Here is a 26,460-nt window from a genome sequence, read left to right as displayed (position 1 = left end):
ATGCAACTTGATTTTTTGCACTCCAACGTGTTTACTCTTTATTTTTTTACTCTGCTACTTTGTTTTTGTAATTTGCCGCTTAAGATTTACTCTATTTTTATTTTATTCTTCTTCTTTGAGTTTATCCAAAAAAAATAACTAACAATTCAACAAATATATTCAAAATTTTCAGCTCATAACAATCCAACAGATTATTTTTCCAATTCTATCATCACTTCTTAAAAATTTACTGTGAGTGTCAAATTGAGTTTCCGATCTGTTCAAATTTTTAACTCGTAATCAAATCACTTCAATTTTACTTCGAACTCAAATCCTACAATCATAACTTCTCCAAAAATAAAGAAAACTGTAAATATTTATTTTATTGTTTCTCATAAAAAAAGTCTATTAAAACCAATTTCAAACAGTTTCAAAAGATTTTTAAAACACGGTTTTTTATCATTTTTTTTTAAAAAAATTATACGATGGTTGAAAACAGTTTACAAAGGTTTAAACAGTTTCAAAGAAATACAATTTGCAACCTTTATCTAAAAACAATTTAAGACAATTTATAAACATTTCAAATAGTTTACAAAGGTTTCAAGCCGTTTCAAAATAAAAAAAAAATAGTTTCAAACAACTCACAAAAATTTCAAAATATTTTACAAAGTTCTCAAACAGTTTAAAAGGATTTCAAACAGTTTCAAAAAACACAATTTGCAACCTTTGTCTAAAAACAGTTTCAAATAGTTTATAAGTGTTTCAAACAGTTTACAAAAGTTTCAAACAATTTCAAAAAAAAAACTTGCAAAGAACTTACAAAAACGGGCCAGATTAACATATAAAAAAGAAAGATCTCCACCGGATAATCCTTCAAAATAGCTGACCTAATGGACCGAAGATAATGCTGGAACATTAGAGGGACCACATCAGTGGCCTCATCTAGCTGACTCTCCAAAGCCTGGCAGTGCAACTCCAAACGTTCGCGTTCAGCCACCATCGCCGCCCAATTCAGACGAACGTTATTCAACGAAGCCTTCAGATCCGCAATATGATTCTCCATGCCCGAGAAAAACTCTGTAACGTCTCCACCTGTTTTCCTCGTTGATCGAGCTGCTTCTCCAAAGAGATGGCGGTCACGGTCTTCTCATGAAGATCAGCTTTCAAAGATTCATTCGAAGCCTTCAAAGACACAATCTCCTCCGTGTGACGATGACTTAACTCCCGGACCCTCTTTAGAGCCGCAGACGTCTTATCAAACTGAGAATCAACCTCCGACCGGGAGTTCATGTAGGCGGAAAGGCGAGTCTGGTCGTCCTCTAATTGGCGAACATCATCAAGCAAGTGAAGAGCGCCAACGTAAAAAGAGGGCGCACCTCCAGTACCAAGAACCTTCCCAAAAGCGTCCAGTGGACACTAGCTCCGAAGATATGCGGACAGGGCGTTGCGAATATGGTTGGATTCCAAAGGAGAGCCCTTTGGAAGAATAAAACAGTCCTGGTCAATGACACCACCTTTGAGGACGAAGGTAGATAGTGCAACGTCCCGACACGGACAAGAGGCTGATTTCAAAGAAGAGTTAGGAGAACTAGTAGCAGGACGCTTCTTTGTCCCTTCTAAAGAAATCAAAGGAAGAGCAGTGCTCGACGTGACCGTGAGAGAAGACAGCATCACAACCGATACGGAGTCAGTAGCAACATAAGATATGACTCCAGAAAAGGGAACAACTAGCATAACAACCGGAAGAGAAGCCAGAGAAGCAGCAGAAGTGGAGGAGGAAGATCGCCAGCAGAAACAGAAGGCCCATCCTCATTATCGACAAAAGAGAGATAAAAGGAGTAGATGGTTGATCAAGCAAAGAAAGATTAGGCATGACAGTGTCCTCATCGTCGCTCAACATTCCCACATCCATAGCGTCAAAGATGTTCTTGGCCATTCTGATGAAAGAAAATAACGTAAGCAGCAAAAATTGAATAGAAAATTCCGAAAGAACTAAAGAAAAGAAATGAAAAAGAAGAGATCTATTTATAATCTTTCCCAGGAAGGTAAAAAGGAGAAAATAAAGGGGTAAAAGAGACATGCGCAAAAGTCATTAATGGCAATACGGTAACTGCAACTGCTGCAGCGCTAGGAATAAAAAGTCACAAGCGACTCAACCGTCAAAAGCAATCAGGAGAGAGAAGCACAATGCGCCAAAAAAAAGAAAAATTCAAAAAGACATGACAGCTACAACGCACTACCCTACGACGCTATAGGTACAAGAGAAGGAAAGAAGAAAATCACACACAAGAAGAGGAAAGGCCAGAGAATGGAGTTTTCCCGAGCATATTGTAGCTTGTTTGGGTTGGATTAAACAAATCCAAAAAACCAAAACAAACTACAAAAAGCACAGGGAGAACCCAAAAATGGAGAAGGAAAAGCACAAAAGAGGGCCACTCCGGCCATTTTAGTTGCTTGTCTTGGTTCTTCTCACACATAAAGAACCAAAACAAGTTGCAAAAATGAACGAAGTGAACCACGAAACAAAGCAAGTCACCAAAGGCCAGGGGTCAAGCTAACAAGGCAGCACCGGCAAAAGAGGAGCGAAAAGAACACATACGGAAAAATAACAACAATAAGAAGGTACAGTAGAGTTATGAAATTACGATGAGCAAAACTAGGCCTAAATACCCATTCATCGCAAAAACTCATGAGGGGATTAATGATTTTATAAACATAAACAAAGGAAACAAAGCACTAAGCCATAAAATCCCACATCGGTTAGGAAAAGAGGGACGCGCTGGGAGTACTATAAAAAGAACACAAGACCACATGCCTAAAGGTACGAAAAAGATCTAAAAACCATACTTCGTTACTCAAATAAACCCTTACTGACTAGAGTTTTGGAGCGGATCCGGGATCCCAAACCTGCTGTTTCCGATTGTTTTCTCTTTATTCCCCTTTCATCACTAATTTTTCTTCAATAATCAATAATTGCAAATCAAGCAGTGTCAACAATTCCAGTTCTCGCCATCAATTCCTAGTATTCTTAGTACTCTCTAGCTTCCTCAAAAATTGCCCTTAAACCATGGAATTATTCGCAAAAACCTAAAAACTGCTTCATAACCCAGATTTATATTAAACAGTACTTACCTTTGCCTCCTAATGCCTTCTCTTTTAAATCAGACTATAACCCCCCTGCCATTCTACTTGAGAGTGCTATGCCAAGCACTTTAGACTTGCTATTTGGTTTGCCATAGATCTTTTTTTACCAAAGCTTCGTGCATAAGACTTGAGATTAAAGAACAATAATGGAGAGCCAAGATTACGAAAATATAGGGCTTTTTACTCAAATAACCAACATTCAAGTTTGATTTACTTTTATACCGACTCATATTTGACATTTCAAAACTACCATACAAAAAAAAATTACTTTTAAAATAGAGCTCTAATAACACAAACCCTCATAATTACAATTATTCTCTCTCCCTTCAGAATTCTCTCTCATTTCTCTCTTAACTCACCTTTCCCACACTCAGATCGCCGTTCCGCCTCCATCTCCGTCGTTCCGCCTGCGCCATTCCATCTCCGTCGTTACTCCTCCGTCATTCCGCCTTCGTCTCGCCGCCATCTTTCTTTAATCTTTCTGTATTTTTCTTGTGTTTTGTTGTAATTCTGCGTTTTTTTTATTCTGCTGAACGATTTGTTGATGATGATTTATTGCTGAATTTTTATAATTTTACAGTGTTGTTGATTTTATGTTGATATTTTGTTGATATCAACTTATTGTTTTTTTAATTTTAACATTGACAAATAAGATAATATTGTCTGTGAAATAAACTAAAAAAATTAAATTAAATTAAACTGAGACTAGATAATGATATGGTAACATCGTGGAAGAAGACAAATAATGATGTTGAATTATTGTAATGTTACAGTGTTGATATGATGTTGATTTTTGGTTGATATTTAATTGATTTTAGCATTAGTGAAGAAGACAATAATGATGTTAAATTATTGTAATGTTACAATATTGACCTTATGTTGATATTGTGTATGATATTATGTTGCTATTTAGTTGATTTTAACATTAACGAAAAAGAACACATTATATGTGAAATAAAATAAAAAATTAAAATTAAATTGCAACAATGTCATAAAAATAAAATTAGTGTAAAAAAAGATTGAAAACTTTAAAATTAGTTAGTTTATTACATATGTTGATTTCGTGTCAATATTAAAACTGACAAAAAATATCAACAGTAAAAAAAAGTCAAAATTCAAAACAATAAAAGAAATTAAAAATTAAAAATTTAAATGTGATAAATATTAAGTGCAGGAAAATAATGGTGAAAAAAAAATGTTGAAAAATGAGAGTTCATATAAAAAGGAAATTTTTTTCAAAGAATAGTGTAAAACAAAAGAAAGTTGGTATGAAATGTAAAGATTTAGAAAGGGTAGTAAAAAAATAAAGAACAAAGGGTCAACGCGCTCCTTAAACTTGTGACACGGGGTCATCTAACCCAATTTATACTTTTTTGAGTAATGAACCCCAAAACTCTTCAATTTTGGGTCAAATAGCCCCATAATTATATTTTTAAAACGTGTAAAATACAATTCGGAGGCGAGGGATGTAAAACAATAATTAAATATTTCCTTAATTATTGCGATATAATTATTCTAAATATATTTTTTAAAATAAAAATAGAAATTATCGGGTTAGTTGACCCAAAAATGAAGAGTTTTGAGATTAGTTATTCAAAAGAATATAAATTGGGTTAGATGACCACATGTCACAAGTTCAGGAAGCGCGTTGACCTTTTCTTCAAAAAATAAATGTTGGCGAAAAAACAGTATTTCATACCCGAAAATATAAGGCTCACAACTATGACAAGACTCCGACCATGCACCATCCATATTAGGTTATCAAATATTATTGGCTTAATATCATAAAAAAAGCTCGACCTTATAGTCCTTTTTCAATATCACCCTGTCGTAAAATTGTCAATTATACTCAAATTTACAATTCAATATAATTTACACCTTTGAATTGCAATTGTATGTCGTAAAATTGTCAATTATACTCAAATTTACAATTCAGTATAATTTACACCTTTGAATTGCAATTGTATCCAATTTTTTAAATTGGACTCTTTTCCATTCAAAAGAATTCAGAAAACCCCTAACTTATTCAAACTCTTTTCCATTTGAAAAAATTCAAAATAAACAACTTATTTGAATCTTTTGCAATTTGGGTACAATTAGCGATTTTTCGTCGGAGTGAAATTGAAAAGAGGCTAAAAGGTCGAGATTTCTTTGGGATTACAGAAAGACACTAATGTGATGGACATAAGCTTATATGTCAGCACCACGAAAGGATAGAAAATGCAAATATGACTAAGGCACAATTGAATACTAAGAAACTTTCTTACTTCTTTTTAAACTATGAGCCTTTTTACAACTACTTTATAAACACAACAAAATACTAAATACTAAAATGTTTGAAGCAACTCAAACACTCAGATTGCCAAAGTTTAACTTATCTTAATCAAGAAAATGCAGCGCAACAGTCGTGTTTAAAAAAAAAAAAAACTAGAAAACCGCCTGGCTCGGATCTATATTTTATCTAATCTTTCATATCCCAAATTTTTCCTTGGTAGCATGTACAAACTCCTAAAGTGAGATAGAACTGAATGCTCAGTTTGCACCTGATGCAACTTCCTGAATCTCATCATATGTGCCTCTCTCTTGATTGTAGGAGTACCTGCAAGAAATTAAAACAAAGGTACATAATTAAGATTATGCATGCTTACCATTGCAGATGCCATCTGCCATTTGTTTCAATCACGAGCAAGGTTTTGTAATTGTAGATTCTAAAATTCTGAATCAGAAATTTATCAGGGACGAGAGCCCAAAGATCAAACAACACGTCAATGCCATGCAGTCAGAAGAGAGAACATTTCGAGGTTAATCTAAGAAACTCTACAGCTAGTTTCAGCAATAATTTGTCAACCAATAACAGTAATCACAATGAACTAAAATCCCCCAAACACTTGATGCTTCTAAAAGTGTAAAAGAGGGTAGCAACAGATATATATGTGAGGACATATAGACGAGCAGAAACAACACCATTGAGGCAATTTTTCCCTCTAATTCACATTGGCTAATTAGCAAACAGCAATGTCCAGGTTTCTCCCCTAACGTAAGGAAAAAACAAAGTAGGGAACTAAACATCCTGATTTATACATAATGCATTGCCTATGAAGCACTGATACGGGTATGAGTATGGACACCGGAACGGGTACAAGTACGGATATGGGGAATAGCATTTAAAAAAATAGGACATTGGTACGGAGGGGGCACAGAAAATTAATTATTTTAAAAAAATAAATATTTTCTCATATAGAAGCTTTAAAGATGCAAAAGATATAAATATTACTCCTTCGGTGATTTTTTTACTTGTCCATTTAGCCATATGTATTTGTCTATAATTACTTGTCTATTTAGGTTTTCAAGATAATTTTAAACATTATCTTCCAAAGTTACCCATTCCCAATAAATGAGTCTGATTTAATTTACGAAGCATTTATTAACTAATAGGGTTATCTGAGTATTTATACTTAAAATTTAAGACAAAAGGAACATTCTTTTGTATGTAAAATTTTGGCTAAATGGACATGCAAAAAAAGATAGACGGAGTATATCATTCATAACATGCATGGTTTATCGATATTGAGAAGCTTAATCATCTTTATTTGTAGGCTGTTGAGTTTTGTTTTTCTTGTGTGTACCTTGAAAACAATTGAAAAGGAAAGGAATAAGAAAAAAGTGTGTGTATTTTCGTGTTATAGCGTGTGTTCTATTTTTTGTTTTCTAATTAGAATCAGGGTTTAGTGTAGCTTATTCTCTAATTAGATTTGAGTCCTAGGCCCATTTACATAAGGTTATTAAAAAAGGAATAATACTGACAAAAAGACTTCAAATTAACTAAAATACCACCCCAAAGTGTCCCCAAATTGTCGGGACACAGAATTTCACGTGTCCAGTACGTATCCCCAACATGTCCCCCTACATACGGCACCTTGGAGAAGTGTCAGTGCTTCATAGTGCATCGCCTGAAAAAATTACATGCTTCTTTCTACCTTACATCACACTCCAACTGTATGTTAACTTCATTATCAGCCACTACCAAGTTAGCTAAAGTCCCTAGGCTGTAGCTGTACTAACGCAATACAGCTATGTCTTGCTTTAGGAGCAAAGCAAACAACAGGGGTTGACCCGATTAAAGTGAGGAGCAAATTTCTTATAAAATACTAATCATTAATAGTAAGATACGTTATCTTTGTCTAGGTTGTTCATGACTTGTGAATGTGAACTACCCATGAAGAGTTAGAGATAAGAAAAAGTTCTTTAATTTCGTTTATTTGAATTTAGATTTCTGCTGAATTTTTTTCATTTTTTGTTTAATTTTTGACCTAAATAAAAATAAGAAAATCTTAAAAGACTTTGTACTTCCTAATATAACTTAAATACTTTCAGAAAAGGTTATTATCAGAAAAAACAATTGAGACTTGTACAACAGCTTTATAGTCAAAGGCTCAAGAGCCACTTGCCTAAGCTCAAAGGTAAAGCACAAATGATAAAAAAGCTTCTCCAGACGTTTAAGGCAGGGCGTCACCGTTGCCTCTTTTAGGGCCTAGGCGCTGAATGTTTTTACAAAAAAAAAAAAGCGATGCACAAGATCAGTAGAGTTTATTTAACCTACATCTTTGTAAATAAAGCTATTTAAAAAGATTTTAAAATTTAAGTATGTTAGATAGTTTTTCTAAATAACAGTCTGTTTTGCATTAAAAAGTTTTTTAAAAAAACTAGGGAGATATTTTTCTTTTGGTAAATAACCTATTTTATAGGTATTTAAGTTAGATACAAAATGCAAGTATTTTAAGAATTTAAATAATCTACATCTTTTAGGATTTTTTTTACATCTATTTAAGTCAAACAATAATTAAAATATTTTATATCTATTTATGTCAACAACTAGTTAAAAAAGGAAAATTCCAGCAAACATCTAAAATCAAATAAACAAATTTAATATATCTAACTCATGATGAGTGATTCACAAGCCATGAAAAAACAAAACAAAGATAATTAGTAATTTATAAGAAATTATGTCTCACTTTACTCGAATCCGTGCTTTTTTGCGCTTGCACCAAGGCAACATAAACATGTATCTTTCTAATACTGCCTAGTGATTTAAATACCTTTTACAATATACTATTATTTAAGAAATATTTTTTTAACTTATTTGAATTTTAAACTTTCTTAAATAACTTAATTCACTAAGATATAGGCTAAATAAACTCTTTACTAATCTTGTGCCTTGCCTTTCTTAAAAATCATGACATGACCCCTAAAAGGTGTCGCCTGATTGCAGGTGCACTACCTTAGACGTCTGGAGGAGCTTTTTGTCATTTGAGTCTCACCTTAGCGCCTAGTGCGCTTTTGACTACACTACACTAGACTTAGTTTAAGTTATTATTGCACATTCAGCGTTATGAAAGAATGGTGCTTTTCCTTCATTATTAGCCACTAGGCATTGGTTCCATGAACATTGCATATTTAGCATTAGAGAGGAAGGATGCTTTTCCTTCATTATTAGACATGGACACCAGGAACCACTTCCAAATATTATTGCACATTTAGCATTACATTAAAAGGCTGCTTTTGTGAAAAGCATCCTTTTATGTTATTCGAATAACATGTTCAAACTGTTTGTTTCGATGTTCTTTGTGATCAAAGCTATCTTTAGATTTTTCTTATTAATTTGATTCTATGATAGTCGTGCTAAATAAAACCTTGATCGCTTAACAAGCCAGCTTCACAAAATGGCACATGCAAATTATGCCAAAGAAGCCGAGTAAAAGCAAAGACCACGAACACCATTAACAGACAAAATAGATGTGATTTAATCCTCATGGTAAGATTAAATTTCAATGATGATTAGAATAAGAATCATAACTACTACCAGTCTTTACTTTTCTCTCTCTTTCTCAAAATCCAAACACAAGTAATCAAGATTTGTCTCAAGATCTCAGGGTTTCTTGGAAGGAAAATATAAAGCCACTTATAATTTCAAGTTTACCATAATGCAATAATTCCCCTTAGTTGGTGGTCACTTCTGAAATTAAATATAGCATCTTGTGGTTTTGCAACTAATCATTCTATACATAACTAGAGAGCACTAAGTTCCTCAATCCTTTGAGTTCAATAGCAATGAGGTATTATTAGTTATACAATTATGTGAGGCTACTACTGAGATAGTTAGCGCTTTAAAGAATGAATGAGCTGTCAATTCGCAAAAGAAAGGTGTTGGAGATAAGCTTTTACGACAATTAATGAGTTATTATACCACTAGCATCTTAGTACCAAACTGACTAAGACAACTAAATTAAGATGATGCAGCTTTGACATGGCATGAATCACAAAGTAATTTTAACAAATGGTGCGTCTTCCTACAAACAATGAGTGGGATCCAACCCTAATTGATAACTGACGGGACATTAAATTTGTGTGATGTTAAATAAATTCATAAAATATACATGTTTTCTCAATTTACTCATGAACTTTAATACGTCTCAATTGTACGCACGAGGTTTCATTTTTTTCTCAATTTGATGCATATGCTGCCCCATTGGTGTGATTTTGCTGAGGTGGGCATCATTTTTGACAGCCACGTCAATATTATGACCTCGTGTATCGAATTGATAAAAAATGGAACTTCCACAATTGAGACGTTTTAAAGTTCATGATTAAATTGAGAAAACATGTATAGTTAATGAATTTTTATAACATTACCCCTTAAAATTTTAAAATCAAATTAAATTTCTAACAAAGTAGAAATATCACTTTGGTTTAGCACTTTTGAGTTTGGTTAAATTAAATTAGTAGCACGTATTCTAATAGTAATTAAGTTTTACCCAGATGAAACATAAAGATCAGCAATCTATTCTACCATAAGCAATTCAAAACACAAAACAACAAAGAAAACAATTTGGTGATAGTTGGATTTATAAGATGTCCAATTCTAGTTTATTACCAGTGGCCTGACGTCGCATAGCAGTATAGTCCTGTCGATGGGTCGTAGTAGTAACCTGAACTGCTATTATAGTAGTACCTGGATGTATGCAAGAAACTAACATCAACATTACCTCTAAAGAATGTAGACAAACTTATGAATAAAATAAATATTTATATTAGGTTCAGCTGCCTCCTCGGATTCCTGGGAAGAAGAAAATATAAAAATAATGACTTGCTAGAATCATGACTAAATTGATATTCGACCAACCCTGAAAAAAAAACGAAGTGCAGGAAGATAATATTTGACCAAATCACAGAAAATAAAAATAGGATCAATCGGAGACACAAAAGAATCACATAAACCACCAAATTCAGAGTTAGCAGCTACTTTGCACTTTGCAGATATTTTAAGAAAGCTATAAGAAGACCCATAAACAAGCACGTAAAATAATAACATTTACTTTTATATTAAGAATCCTCAGTTTTTCACTCGGCAGAAAAAGGAAGACGAACCTAGAGAGTGTCATATATTATTTATAGTTCGGGAATTTGAGGAAAAGAGTAAAACTATTTCCAATTCTTAGAGAAAAAAATAAAGAATAGCAATACTTATATGCTATCATGAACACATCAAACAATACTTGTACGATACCGTAACCACGCCAAACGTCTATATGTATATTCAGCCAGTGTTTTAAAACCGGACAGTGTCCGAACCGTTAAGGCCACTGGTTCCCGCTTCAACTTATTAAACCACCGGTTTAACCGGTTGAGTAAATTATATATGAAAAATAAATTTTGGACATGGTTTATAGTCTAGCCGGTTCGGCCACCGGTTCAACTGGGCCAATTGCCGGTTCGGCCGCCGGTTCAACTGGGCCAATTGCCAGTTCAGCCTGGATTCCAATCCACTTGGACCGAATTTCTGGCTTTTAGGGTCAGTTGAACCGGACAGCTGGCCAGTTCCCGATTCAACCAACCTGTCCGCTCCAGTTTTTCATCATCGTATTCGGAAATGATAATAAAACATTGCTTAACCTAGACATTCTGTTTCCATAATCCCGAAGGAATCAATAGATAAGCTAATATATAGATAAACTAGACATTCAGCTTCCATAACCTCCCAAAGAATCCATAAAAAAGCTAATGTAGAGATTCAGCAGATGATATTAGGTAATCTCCCACAGCTAAACATGAAAGACAGCTCAGTAAACCAAGTGCATAAACACCATTAACAAAGAGTAATACAAAAATATCCATAAAAATTTACGCACAAAGGTAATTATTTTTCATAGAAGGAAGATAGCAATTACCCGGATGTCTCATCATAAACATAATCATCTTGCAAAGCTCCAGCTGCAAAACAAATGAATATCAAGCATAAGAAAAACCAAGCCAGGCAAGAAAGGAGTTTTCCTTATGTAAGTGAGTTTCCAAGGCATCCATTAAACTTCTAAAGGCTACAAATCAATGATAAGAGCTTACTTTCAGAGACATAGGTCTGTCCGCTGGATGATAATTGAGAGACTCCATCAGAACTAATGCCAGAAACCAAATTAATACTGTTGGAGGATGGTTTATCATCCTCATCATACACAAACATGTCATACTCATCAGCACCATTGTTCAAGGTTTCTGCAGCAGATATGTTTGTGTTTGAAGTAACCCCATTAGAATTAGACAGTTCTGAGGAGGTTGCTCCAAGATCTGTCACGTCAGAGAATATATCCGTTCCCATGCCTACACTTAAAGATGCGGGATTCTCCCTAGCTAGAGCTAACTGTTCATATCCATCTGAAGAAGAGAACCCAGCAGAAAAATTGTCAATAAGTTTTTTTTTTTTTGATGAAGAAAATTGTCAATAAGTTAAACATGGAATAACTAACAGAAAAAGAACAATGCAAATGTAGTGAAATAAAACATTTAAAAGATCACAGTTTCTATAGGAAAGAAACATCCGTGAAACTTAAGAGAGCACAAGAGAGAAGGATACAAACCACAGAAAGAGCAAATCATGCAATAACACCATAAAGATAAGAATAAAATAGTGGCAGAAGATTTATGTTTAATTTGGAACAAAAAAAAACTTGTTTTCTCTGTAAATTCATACATATAAATATGTAAAAATTCACTGTCAGATGAAATACAGCAACAAGGATTCTCTTGGAAGATTGCATACATTCAAGAGATTTACAAAATAATTTCTGTTCAAAATCAAAAAAGAAATCTCCTGGTTTGATTTAGTTTTTACCAAAGATTTGAGCCTATTTTTTTAGCTTAATTAAATTAAGGGTCAAATACTAAATACCCCTTCAGATTATGTTATGACTATTACTGTACTATGACTTCCAAAGAAAAAAATGTATTTCCCCTAACTAGTCTCATTCCATCGAATGAAACCTCGTACGTACCTACTAAATCCGTCAAATCTGTAGAAATCTTTCCATCTTTGGTTGTCAAAATACGAGTACATTATAGAATCCCGAAAATAAAATTAAAAAATAAAAAATCATAAACATATGGTTATTTTTTCCATCGAGTAAAAACCCTCGTCTGTTACTTTTTCCATGAAGACCCAGTAACATAACCCCCAAAAAAAGTTGCAACATCAACCACATTTATCAGCCATAAGTTGGTTCTTCTAAAAGTATAAAGATGAATATTAGCACCATACGATTAGAGATGCAAAAGAAAAATGAATCGAGAAATATCTTGAGAAACACGAAGTTACTAACCTGCTTCACGCTGGAAAACTTCTTGTTTGTCATGGTAAACATCTGCATATTGGATGCTTAAACCAGTGAATACATCATAATTGAAAAGGAAAACTGTTACTGTTAGCCCTAAAGATATGGAAAAAATAAACAAAAAAAGCCGCATCACTGGATAATGTGCATCAATATTTCCAAATATTCAAACTACAGTCTAAATCAAATAAATTATTTAACTAGAGTAATGCACTTACTATATTCACCCTGATCTAACAGCTTGTTTGCATCGTCAGTTAGCTTGTCAAATAGAAGTTGTGTCTCAGCCGGCATCTTCTGTTTCCGATTATTAGAGTTGCCCTTCAATCTTCGTAAGGCTTGCAACACCTGACAGCAACAGAAAATTAAATCATGTCACAATTTGTAATACATAATAATACACTATAGTGTTTAAATTCAAGTCAATAAATTAGAAAGATATAATAAAGTATCAGCTTAAAGTCTTAAACCGCATTTTAAGAGGCACAGCCGCACAGGTAGAACCTAAAAAAAAAAATTTTAATTAAAAGTTTATTGCAAGTGGATAAAATTTACCTATGTGTTTTTCATTTAACTGATAACCCTATGTTAAAGTTTTTATGACAGCCTTCTAGTTCTTGTCACAACAATTTCCTCATGAAGCCTGATTAAAAACCAAAAATTGTAATTGCACCTTGCTTCTGTGGAGCTCTGCTAGACTGTTATTGTAAAACCATAATGCTAAATCATTAAAAAGCACTAGATCCTTTAATTGCAATTTTCAAAAAGCTTAATAATAAATACAAGCTTGCCACACCACATTTTAAGCTAAATCATTACGGACCTTCATTAAATCAGCAAAACCTCCAAAAAACGAAGATGATAAGCAAACGAATTAAAACATGAGATTACTTAGAATTCAAGATTGCTCCATTGGATTGTAGCCAATCTTTTATTCCATCTGCCCTGTTACTAGCTTCACACTTCATTTCCAAATGGAAGCTTCATTGTGATTCACTAATTTCATTGAATATATTCTAAACCTAGGAAAAACAAAAGCAGCCTTTACATATTCCTATATCCAAACTTGACCCACCCCATAGAACTGCTTTGCTAGTCAATATGCTGACAGCATACTGAATGGATATTGGATCCAAAGATATTTCTAACTTGCCTCGCGTCTTTGGTGAACAAAATATAAAAACACAGTACTATTAAGTATTTACGTCTGTAGATTTTTACATTCCATAGACGAAGATAATGTATAAAATATGAAAATTGGCTATGTGTTTTTACCACCTAAAAGAAAAAGAACAAACAGATATTGCAAAGTAATTGACCAGGAAAAAAATAAAAAATTTGCTAACTCAAATACAAGATATACCGTTTCCCCTGGTTGAAGTACAGTGGCAATTCGCTTCTTTATCAATCCGACGTCTGCAGAAGATAGTTCATTAGCATCACTGTTTGTATCATCTTCTGTTGAATCCTTTGAGCTCATTCCAGCGTATCTTGGATCAACTGCAATACTGTCAAGCCAAGCATCCTGCAAAAATCAAAATCAACATGGTCAATAAAAAACGTGCGCATTATGCATTTAGAAGGAAATAGAGCACCAAAAATAGCCTTTACCTTGATTTCTTTCTCGCTGACATATTCAACAAAATTACCAGCCGCATCAAAATAGCCTTCTTCTCTTTCTTGGTGCAGATTAAATGGTTCTATTTGAACCCCCTCTTCAACAAAATTTTCATTATCCTGCAAAAAAAAATGTCAATTTTCACCATGTACATAAATCAAAAAATAACCTAATTCATTAAAAGTAGACAAATATTCAACACTAAAATCAATGAAACCAGTGAAAAAGAAGCAATAAAAAGCATAATATCATAACAAAAATTAAACCTCATAAGTAATTTCAGCAGTAGAATCCTGGTTCTGTTCTTCGCTAAAAAGCTGAGCAGTTATCAAATTTCTTCTCTTCGCGCGCTCTTTGGCAGCTACACGTGGATTTTGAAGGTCACAGCCATTAATATCTTCTCCTGCTTCTTCTCCAAGTATTTTTGCTATATCAAGCTTTTCTTCTTCGCCTGGTTTTACCTTTTTACCCTTGGGAAACCTAGCTTTCTTCTGCCTGCAAAAACCAGAACAAATCCAATCAATTGGACGATGATGTAAAGAAAAATTGAAAGAGTAGGGGCGAAATTCAAATATACTTAGGGGCGCCATCGATGTCTTCAGAATCAACCGGAAAAGGACGCTTTCGAATTTGACCTTCCATTGTTGATTATTTGAATTTCCAACACACGCAAACTAGCTATAATAACCGCTACCAATGCTCCCCGTACTGCACCTCAAATAACGCATCCTTGAACTTTTACAAGCTTTCAAATTCAGTCCCCCAACTTCACTTCTATTTTATTAAGTCCCTAAACTTACAACTTTACCATTCGTTAATCTCTAATTAATCGATGTATATATTCAAATTTAAAAATAATATTAGTTTTTAATCATTAATTTTAAACTTTAATTAGTAATTATTAATGAGATTTAAATATTAAATTGAAATTAAAAGTATTATTAAATATTTTACGTTTTATGTTTCTTGCATATAAAATAAAAATCCGTATAGAATTGAAAATTAGTTATTTAATATAGCAATATTGTAATACCCCAAAATATTTAAGTATCTAATTGGACCACATGCCCAGTGTTGAATCGCCGGAGTAGTGATATCGGAAGGATTTCCGAGAAATTAAGATAATAAGTGTTAGTAGGTCGGTTTTGGAAAAGATTATGGCGAAGAATTTAATAATGTATTTCAATTCTAAAATCAGAATTGGAATTGTAAGGAAAAAATGTCAAGAAAAACCCAAAATAAAGTATAAGGACCAAAGTGGTAATTTAGCCACTTTGAGACAAATATGGAAATTATCTCGCTAAGGTCCGCGAAATGTATTATAGGATATATGGTAAAAGTTTCGGGTCAATCGGAGACCTTTTAAAATTTGGACGCGGATGCGTTGTGGGCTAAATTGTCACTTTTGAGAAGTTTAAGGGCTAAAGTGTAAATTAGCCAATTAAGTCTCGAGAATAGTAATTAAAAGATTTTGACGGAAAATAATAATATTGAGTTAGTATTATTTATATGAATATAAATAATACGTAAGCAATCGAGTTAAAAGAATAATTTAACCATTTGGTTAAATTAGAAAGTTTAAAAGAGAAATGGTTTAAGTTAAAGAAATGAAGGATCAAAATGGACAATTATCCAAGATATATATGATAACTTTCCTTAAGAGTAAGGAAAGGAAGTGATGCGCAGAGGATTTAGAAAGGAAACAGAAGCTTTCGACGATCGATTACGATCCGTCGCCGTTTTGCCGTTTCACATCCAAATCGCGAGTTCTTTATATCGATTCGTTCAGAATTCGATTCTCTATCATCGCTAAGCTTCAAATCGAGGTAAGCTTGACGTTTTTATTATGAGAATTGATAAATAAGGGTTATTTCGTTTTAACGAATTAAACGAATCGTAATCGCGTTTCTATTGGTGTTTTTGATGAAATTTGAAGTGGTTATTAATGGAAATCATGTTAGAATCGACTTTGGACGTATAAGCACGTCGGAAATGGCCCGGGGAATGAACCCCGGGGCTGCACATCGGCAGCCGTTTGCTGCACGAACGTGCAGTCCGCGTTCGTGTAGCATACTGCACGAACGTGCAGCACGAACGTGCAGCACCCGATCGTGCAGCGTACTGCACGAACGTGCAGCACACGATCGTGCAGCGTACTGCACGAACGTGCAGCACTCGATCGTGCAGCACGAACGTGCAGCACGAACGTGCAGCACCCGATCGTGCAGCGTACTGCACGAACGTGCAGCACACGATCGTGCAGCGTACTGCACGAATGTGCAGCACACGATCGTGCAGCGTACTGCACGAATGTGCAGGACACTGCTGCACGAACGTGCAGTCCTTCGCTGAGTGAGGATTCCTGATTTGGGCTTTCTGGGCCCTGACGCGACGCGGAAACTCGATTTCAAACAATTTCAAGTCGTGTAATCAATCGTGATTCGATTGAATATCAAAACGTAAACTAGGACGTTTAAAAGAGAAGTGTGATTAAGAGATTATCAAAGTTAAGAATCGTATTTGAAATACGATTATGTTAACCTAAGTTTATAACTTAGGATTTTGATACTAAGTCAACGTTTATGGATTAAACGTACAGATTATTCGGATAAGTAACTGACTTATTGACGAGCTACTAGACGGACGAGCTACAATAACTAATGGATCAAACGATGCATCGGGCTCGTGTTCATGGGATCCTTATGATGTTATTATTTGGATAGCGGTCACGGTGAGTGGCAAATTTACTTTCGTGTATTATATATATAAAGTTATTTTGCATAGATATACATATACTTTTTATACGCATCGCATGTTATATAATTGATTGAAAGGTTATATGCTTTCTTAATTTCTATATACGAGAACTAGTATGCGATCCGAAGAAACTAGCTACCTATTGGGTGTCAATAGGCTGTGTGATCACCAGTATCGAGTCAGTCTAGTGTGTTTGCATTTGAGAAATGATGTGACACAGCTGGGAGCTGCTGATGATTATGAAATTTACGATTGGGTATATGATTTTGATACGAGTGAGCACTCGGCTACGGTGTAGTCTGGAGTCCCCGTATCTAGTGGCTGGGCCAACAGCGAGTTGGAATCGCAATTGATATTTACGATTGGGTTGAATGATATATGATTATTCGAGAGATGTGTCGCATGCTAGGATATTAGTTTCGTACAGATCAAATACCTGTTTATATGTTTCATATTATTGTTTTCTTAGGATGCGATGTTATATTTTTACATTAATACTGTTAGTAACTTGCAAGCTCACTCAGTATTTTCCAAAATACTGACCCCCTCACAGTGTTTCCTTTCAGGTGACCGGAGTCGGATCAGACAGACCATCTCCTTTGTGTCGGCAGCCTTTTGGCTTACACAAAGTGCGAGTTTTTATAGAGCTGCAGTAGTCAGTAGGTGTCAGTATAAGATTTATGATTTAATTTCAAACGGTATTTGAAAAGTAAACTCTGATATAATTTTATAAATAAGTCGTTTATAAAGGTGACGTTTTATCCGTTTGAATTTTATACCGATTGCCTTGAGAGGAATTGGTTGTGATTATGACTAGAAACAGGGCGGTGTTGGATATGAGATATCGCTCGGTAAGACCCTGGTTTCTAAGAATTGTGCTGCAAACATTTTCAGGAAAGGAATGCGATATTTTGATATTTGAATTATATTACTTAAGAAAGATTTCTGAAAACGTAATATATATAATAATATGTTTTATTCGCGAAAAATTTATTATGGTTTTAGGCTTGCTACGGGTTCCGGAGCTACCACTCCCGTTCCCTAGCGCCGGTCGCGGCTCAATAATTTGGGTCGTGACAATTGTGGTATCAGAGCAGTTGGTCCAGTTACCTCTGCTAATATGTGTTTTGTCAGTTAAGTGACCTAGGAACTACTGCAGCTATAGAGTTGAGTTCTGTCTGATCCAAGTGGTTTGCATTGTCGTTTTGTGATAAGTATGATTTATTGGTATGTGAAGTGCTTGTTTGTTTGTTGTGACATACGTATATGAGGTACACGCGCATATTTTGTTTTCGATAAGGTATGCATACGTGATATGCATATTTAGATGGAACCTCGAGGAGATGAAATTCTACGATGAGGCAGTTCATCTTTTGGCTTGTTTAGGCAAAATACTATCGAAATGATCGATTGAAACGCCGGGAGGGAATAGCGAAGAAGTATAAAGTTACAGAAGTTGAAGAACTTTCCAGATACAGAGTTTTAAGGTTTAGAGAGCTTACAAAACTTAAACTTTATAACTTTCTAAAGTTGTTTTGTTTAAACGATTTTGAAAGCATAATTGTGCCTAGACCCGATATAGAAATGTGTGATTGCCACGACATTGATAGAAATGCATCACTACATATATAATTAATAAAGAGAATGATAAATGAAGACATGCATTAATAGTACATGCATCATATGCATTATGCTCAGACGAAAAGGTGAGTTGTGGCAACTCTTTGGGGATGAGAGACGTCATCACCCTAGTGCACAATTTTGCTAAGATTTGAATGAAATTTTGATTTAAATTTCGAAACGAGATGTTTTATGTGAAAGAATTTTTAAAAGAGTTTTGTTTTTATGTAAGTATACCTAGACCAGAACTCTGTGATGGAAGTGAAGTGCTCGCGAGAAAGCTACAATCGAGGCCACGAAGCGAATGAATACGTATAATTGCGAGAACATAGGAGTTATGCTTCTAGGATACGAACTTAGTTTCGAGTTAACGAGCTAGAATATAGCTAAAAATCGCAGATGTATTGGAAAGTGATGCGTACCAGATTAGTGGTAAGCTAGAAAGTAAGTATCTCTTTGACAGGTTGTCAAAGATATTAAACTACGATATAAGGAAGAAGTATATAAGAAGGATGAAGTTTATATACGAGAAGCGAATGGTAAAATGTATGTGAGTAGCAAAATGTAACTAATCGAACGATGAACTGGGATGTTCCTATCTTTAAACGAAGTGATTAGAGCATCATGCTACCACACCATAGAAGTAAGAAAGAGGATAGTCGAGCATAGAAATAGACTCACAGTTTGCACCTTGAAGATAGAAGATTACCCTTATGAAAGGATAATGTGAATATTGCGTAATATTAGAAAGTCGTTAGGTTTAATAAGATCGTGACAACTCTTTATTGAACCGTTGGATCAAGTTGTCACTGGAACACGATGTCCCTAAGACGGTGACCTAAGTGTTAACCATTACGATCGGCAAACCGAGAACATGAAGTAGATTTCATAAGAGTATCGATAATGGATATATGTCGATAAAGTGACGAGCCAAGTAGACGAGTGATAAGAATATGAAGTACGGAACATGGAATTGGATCAATTAAGTATAGCTAACATCAAGTCCGCATAGAATGTAGTGATTTGAGAAGCATGATAAGAAAGATCAAGAGGTAAACGACAAGAGTTGCAATAAGTGAGTTAGAAGTTAGAACTTCTATTACTAGTTTACGATTATGAAGCGAATAAAAAGATTAGTGCAATTGATGCAGAAGATTAATAGTAATCTTTAAAAAGTTAGATGCATTATGTAGCATTGAACTTATCGAACATATGAATGAAGCTGCATGCATCGAGGTACGTAGAAGGACGTGAGAAGAGATTCAATATCGAAATTGAGTCATATCAAGAAAGTACAAACAAGCTGTGTATGTCAGGAACTCGATAAGAGTGATCGAGGAAAGGAAAAGAGAAAGTCACGTGAAAAGTAGACAAGAAGATAAATGAACTAAACTTTATGTAGTCGTTATACATAAAGACAAAGATAGATAAAGATAACACGAGTATGTGATCAACACTACTAACAGTCATGACGCCAGTGCAAATGTGATAAGACGATACATATGCGATCGAGAACTCACTACGTTGAGAGATTTAGGCAAAGTAAGTTACAACTCTTCATTAATGATCGATGTTGTGAGCTAAAGGAAGAAATACACGATATACGAGACGTAATGAAGAGTAATGCGAAGAGTGCAACAGAAGATGATCAAGGAGCGCGATAAGAGCATGGCTATGAAACAAAAGAAGGATACCATAAGGTAGTAGCATTAAGACTATTAGTCCTACTGGTTAACGAAGAACAAGAAGTTAAAGAAGAAACATGAAGAAAATTTTCTACGGTATAGATATAGAAATGAAGTAACGAGTGAATACAATACGACGGTGGATAGTAAGGAGTAAACCTCACACCACGATATGAAAAAGCAGAAATAAATATGAGAAAGAGTTAGATTATCATGATGAATAAGACAATCAATGTCAAGAGGACAGTAACAGAAAGAAGATCATAGTTAAGACGATATAAGAAAATGAACAAGCAATTAAAGACAAGTATAACCCGAAGGTTACTGCGGAAGGTATATATTGATGTTCCAAAAGATGTATCATAAGAAGGAGAATAGTGAGAAACTCGCTAAGGGGAGAATGATATCGAAAGAAGATTGAAATGGAAAGAATATAAAGTGCCAAATGTGGCAATAAGGATTCGGGTATAGTAATGGTCACAAGTTTACTAGGAATAAATATGTTTGCGATAAGGATAGACAAGGATCTCCACGAGGATATGAAGGTGTACTTAAATAGATAAGGAACGAGAAAACAAATTTGAAGATTAATTAAAGTATACACGATACGCGATGAAGAAAGACGATAACAATGACGATACTGTTAAAAGTAGTACAGGGCAACAAGCATTGAAAGAATCAAGGATTTTTATTGGAAATGAATAAATAATGTGCATTGAACAAATCAGGAGTAGAACTCCAACGCGGTGACAATTGTTGTTCCATTAGTATGAAGATCGTATGCATAACAGCTACACTCGAACCAAGAAGGTTCACAAAGAGATTAAATATCTCTTTCTTATAGGATATTAAGCAGTTATGTGCAAGTGTCTGTGGTATAAAGAAACATCACGTAAGACTAACAATCTTTAAAAGATGTTAGCAATGATCGTAAAGCAGAATAGAGGACGGGATAACAAAGACAGTTATCCAAGAATGTAACGAATGAAAGATGAAACATATTGATGTAAAGTAAGAAGAGATAAGAAATTTCAACGTTTAGTGCATCACATTTAGGGACAAGGAAGTAAGTCAACAAGGATACGACAAAGGAAGCAGTACATAAGGTACAAAAACATAAAAAGAAGAAGATCGAGTAAGTCCCTGCAGGGAAAGCAAAGACATTATAAGGATGTATCATGAGAAACATCTCATTGATAACCATTGATAAACTACGATAACAAAGAATGAAATTGCATAAGGTAAGCATATAAGACCTACGAGGAAAGTGGATAATGAGATTAAGTTCCCAGCCCCATGATGAATATCAATTAAATGATGGTAAGAGTAATGCGAAAGAGACTACGTAAGGAGTGAAGTACAAGTCATTTGAGTGTTTACATCACTCAACAAGGAACGATGATAGGATTAGATATATTGGACAAACGTAAGGAATTAAGAACGAAGAGTCGTAAATGCAAATTAATGAGTTGTCTACATCAGTCAGCGACAAATAAGAAATGCGAGCGAATGGGTTGTCTGCATCAGTCGATAACGAATGAAGAAATTGAGCGACGAGTATTATCACCTTTAGTGAAAAGACATCATTAAGACAAACTATCATTGGACTTCAGTCATAAACTGAAAGTTCAATTACAAGGACAAGAGCCTATAGTATTGCATGTTAAACAAAGAACAAATGAAAGAGTCATGTATATAAGATCAAAGCGAAAATATTAAAGATGAGGGATCACGAGGCATCAAAATACACCTGACATCACGATAGAAGAAGGTAGTAACATGAAGATCGTCAATGACAAATGATGTTATGGTACAAGAAGCAGATAGCTGGAATGATAATTCCACGCACTAATAAGCGTTGTGAAATGAACACGGTGTACCTATTATGAAGAGAGTTCAAGATGTTAATGGTTTAAGATAAGTTAAGAAAGTGTATGAAAATTCGAGGACGAATTTTTATAAGGGGGGAAGAATGTAATACCCCAAATTATTTAAGTATCTAATTGGACCACATGCCCAGTGTTGAATCGCCGGAGTAGTGATATTGGAAGGATTTCCGAGAAATTAAGATAATAAGTGTTAGTAGGTCGGTTTTGGAAAAGATTACGGCGAAGAATTTAATAATGTATTTCAATTCTAAAATCAGAATTGGAATTGTAAGGAAAAAATGTCAAGAAAAACCCAAAATAAAGTATAAGGACCAAAGTGGTAATTTAGCCACTTTGAGACAAATATGGAAATTATCTCGCCAAGGTCCGCGAAATGTATTACAGGATATATGGTAAAAGTTTCGGGTCAATCGGAGACCTTTTAAAATTTGGACGCGGATGCGTTGTGGGCTAAATTGTCACTTTTGAGAAGTTTAAGGGCTAAAGTGTAAATTAGCCAATTAAGTCTCGAGAATAGTAATTAAAAGATTTTGACGGAAAATAATAATATTGAGTTAGTATTATTTATATGAATATAAATAATACGTAAGTAATCGAGTTAAAAGAATAATTTAACCATTTGGTTAAATTAGAAAGTTTAAAAGAGAAATGGTTTAAGTTAAAGAAATGAAGGATCAAAATGGACAATTAGCCAAGATATATATGATAACTTTCCTTAAGAGTAAGGAAAGGAAGTGATGCGCAGAGGATTTAGAAAGGAAACAGAAGCTTTCGACGATCGATTACGATCCGTCGCCGTTTCGCCGTTTCTCATCCAAATCGCGAGTTCTTTATATCGATTCGTTCAGAATTCGATTCTCTATCATCGCTAAGCTTCAAATCGAGGTAAGCTTGACGTTTTTATTATGAGAATTGATAAATAAGGGTTATTTCGTTTTAACGAATTAAACGAATCGTAATCGCGTTTCTATTGGTGTTTTTGATGAAATTTGAAGTGGTTATTAATGGAAATCATGTTAGAATCGACTTTGGACGTTTAAGCACGTCGGAAATGGCCCGGGGAATGAACCCCGGGGCTGCACATCGGCAGCCGTTTGCTGCACGAACGTGCAGTACACGTTCGTGTAGCATACTGCACGAACGTGCAGTACGCGTTCGTGTAGCATACTGCACGAACGTGCAGCACTCGATCGTGCAGCGTACTGCACGAACGTGCAGCACACGATCGTGCAGCGTACTGCACGAACGTGCAGCGTACTGCACGAACGTGCAGGACACTGCTGCACGAACGTGCAGTCCTTCGCTGAGTGAGGATTCCTGATTTGGGATTTCTGGGCCCTGACGCGACGCGGAAACTCGATTTCAAACAATTTCAAGTCGTGTAATCAATCGTGATTCGATTGAATATCAAAACGTAAACTAGGACGTTTAAAAGAGAAGTGTGATTAAGAGATTATCAAAGTTAAGAATCGTATTTGAAATACGATTATGTTAACCTAAGTTTATAACTTAGGGTTTTGATACTAAGTCAACGTTTATGAATTAAACGTACAGATTATTCGGATAAGTAACTGACTTATTGACGAGCTACTAGACGGACGAGCTACAATAACTAATGGATCAAACGATGCATCGGGCTCGTGTTCATGGGATCCTTATGATGTTATTATTTGGATAGCGGTCACGGTGAGTGGCAAATTTACTTTCGTGTATTATATATATAAAGTTATTTTGCATAGATATACATATACTTTTTATACGCATCGCATGTTATATAATTGATTGAAAGGTTATATGCTTTCTTAATTTCTATATACGAGAACTAGTATGCGATCCGAAGAAACTAGCTACCTATTGGGTGTCAATAGGCTGTGTGATCACCAGTATCGAGTCAGTCTAGTGTGTTTGCATTTGAGAAATAATGTGACACAGCTGGGAGCTGTTGATGATTATGAAATTTACGATTGGGTATATGATTTTGATACGAGTGAGCACTCGGCTACGGTGTAGTCTGGAGTCCCCGTATCTAGTGGCTGGGCCACCAGCGAGTTGGAATCGCAATTGATATTTACGATTGGGTTGAATGATATATGATTATTCGAGAGATGTGTCGCATGCTAGGATATTAGTTTCGTACGGATCAAATACCTGTTTATATGTTTCATATTATTGTTTTCTTAGGATGCAATGTTATATTTTTACATTAATACTGTTAGTAACTTGCAAGCTCACTCAGTATTTTCCAAAATACTGACCCCCTCACAGTGTTTCCTTTCAGGTGACCGGAGTCGGATCAGACAGACCATCTCCTTTGTGTCGGCAGCCTTTTGGCTTACACAAAGTGCGAGTTTTTATAGAGCTGCAGTAGTCAGTAGGTGTCAGTATAAGATTTATGATTTAATTTCAAACGGTATTTGAAAAGTAAACTCTGATATAATTTTATAAATAAGTCGTTTATAAAGGTGACGTTTTATCCGTTTGAATTTTATACCGATTGCCTTGAGAGGAATTGGTTGTGATTATGACTAGAAACAGGGCGGTGCTGGATATGAGATATCGCTCGGTAAGACCCTGGTTTCTAAGAATTGTGCTGCAAACATTTTCAGGAAAGGAATGCGATATTTTGATATTTGAATTATATTACTTAAGAAAGATTTCTGAAAACGTAATATATATAATAATATGTTTTATTCGCGAAAAATTTATTATGGTTTTAGGCTTGCTACGGGTTCCGGAGCTACCACTCTCGTTCCCTAGCGCCGGCCGCGGCTCAATAATTTGGGTCGTGACAAATATGTATTGGTATATTTTCCAAGAAACTTTCTAAAATCACAACTAATTTAAATATGTGTATTCATCAATAATGAAAGAAAAATAATGAGTTATGGTTATTTTGTTATATCTGTTTTTATATAGTGCAATTTAGAAATTTACCTAAAATAAAAACATAATATGGTTTTGTACTTCAACAAGAAAAACTTAGCAAAATTACATCACAATTTTATCAATTTGATATTTTTCCTCTTTTATGTAAAAAAATTTATGATTTTACTCTTACTATATATCACATGTCTGACACATGTGTCAAGATTCTCTTTTTCTTTCTTTTTTTCCTCTTTCTCTTTTTGTCTTTTTCTTTCTCTCGTGCATTCAAGTGACCTGCTGCATTGTTTCCATTTTCAATCAATTATCTCATTTTTACTCATTCTTTTAATTTTTTGTATTTTTTCTTTTGCATGTCAAATATTTATTTTATTTCCAATTTTTACAATAATCCAATTTTAAGCGAGCTTAACAGTTCTTAAATGAATATTTTTATAATATAATTTTAAAGAATTTTCAAATCTTTTTAGTAATTATAAATATAATTATCTTATTTAAAATATTAATTGTTTCTATTGATTCTATAATATGTCTACTATTTTAAAAATTATTACGTATTTTATCATAGTCTTATTATAAAAAAATCATTTTACGTATTTTATCATAGTTTTATCATAATATTATTTTGCAAAATAATGTTACATATTTTTTTTATAATCTCATCATAATCTTTTCAAAACCTTGTCATAATATTATCAATAATTTTATCATATCATAATATTATCATATCACTATATTATCATTACCTTATCATAATTTTTGCATACTTTATTTTACATAATTTATGCAAATATTAGATAATATTTTCATTAATGTATCGTAATATTATCATCATCTTATTATGCAAATCTATTTTACGTACTTTATTGTAACCATATTATAAATTTATCATAATATTGTCAAAATATTATGATAACCTTGTCATAATTTTTGTATAATTATTTTTATTTAATTTATGTACTTTATCATAAGCTTATCATAATATTATCATAACTTTATCATAAAATATTATCATAATTTTATCATTACATTATTATAACCTTATCATAATCTTATCATAACTTTATCACGGTGTTTTAAATTTATTTTACGTAATTTATTATAACCTTATCATAATATTATCATTACATTATCACAATATTATCATGAAATATTATCATTAGAATATCACTAAATATTATCATAATTTTATCATTATATTATCATAATCATAGCATTATATTATA

At 34.0% G+C, this 26,460-nt stretch overlaps 1 protein-coding gene across 4 annotated transcripts; it reads right to left on the bottom strand.

Annotated features, from left to right (window-relative positions):
• Positions 1–5,366: 5,366 nt before the first annotated feature.
• Positions 5,367–15,087, bottom strand: LOC126682111 (uncharacterized). Of its 4 annotated transcripts, XM_050377673.2 has the most exons (10): positions 14,978–15,087; positions 14,667–14,895; positions 14,394–14,519; positions 14,146–14,307; positions 13,001–13,130; positions 12,771–12,812; positions 11,521–11,829; positions 11,349–11,391; positions 10,055–10,132; positions 5,367–5,722 (listed from the first exon to the last, which is right to left on the bottom strand). In XM_050377673.2, exons 1-10 carry the CDS (start codon positions 15,040–15,042, stop codon positions 5,656–5,658), a joined length of 1,251 nt encoding a protein of 416 aa, XP_050233630.1. In that variant the 5' UTR covers positions 15,043–15,087; the 3' UTR covers positions 5,367–5,655. The 4 variants fall into 4 exon arrangements, with proteins under 4 accessions (XP_050233630.1, XP_050233631.1, XP_050233632.1 ...); XM_050377674.2 differs by lacking the exon at positions 10,055–10,132; XM_050377675.2 differs by lacking the exon at positions 5,367–5,722 and having other exon boundaries at positions 10,087–10,237.
• Positions 15,088–26,460: the final 11,373 nt, after the last annotated feature.

Source organism: Mercurialis annua, linkage group LG5 (genome assembly GCF_937616625.2).
Source record: "Mercurialis annua linkage group LG5, ddMerAnnu1.2, whole genome shotgun sequence".
In the NCBI taxonomy this organism is placed as follows: domain Eukaryota; kingdom Viridiplantae; phylum Streptophyta; class Magnoliopsida; order Malpighiales; family Euphorbiaceae; genus Mercurialis; species Mercurialis annua.
Note: the sequence above shows the minus strand (reverse complement) of the source record. Positions and strands in the feature narration are given on the sequence as shown.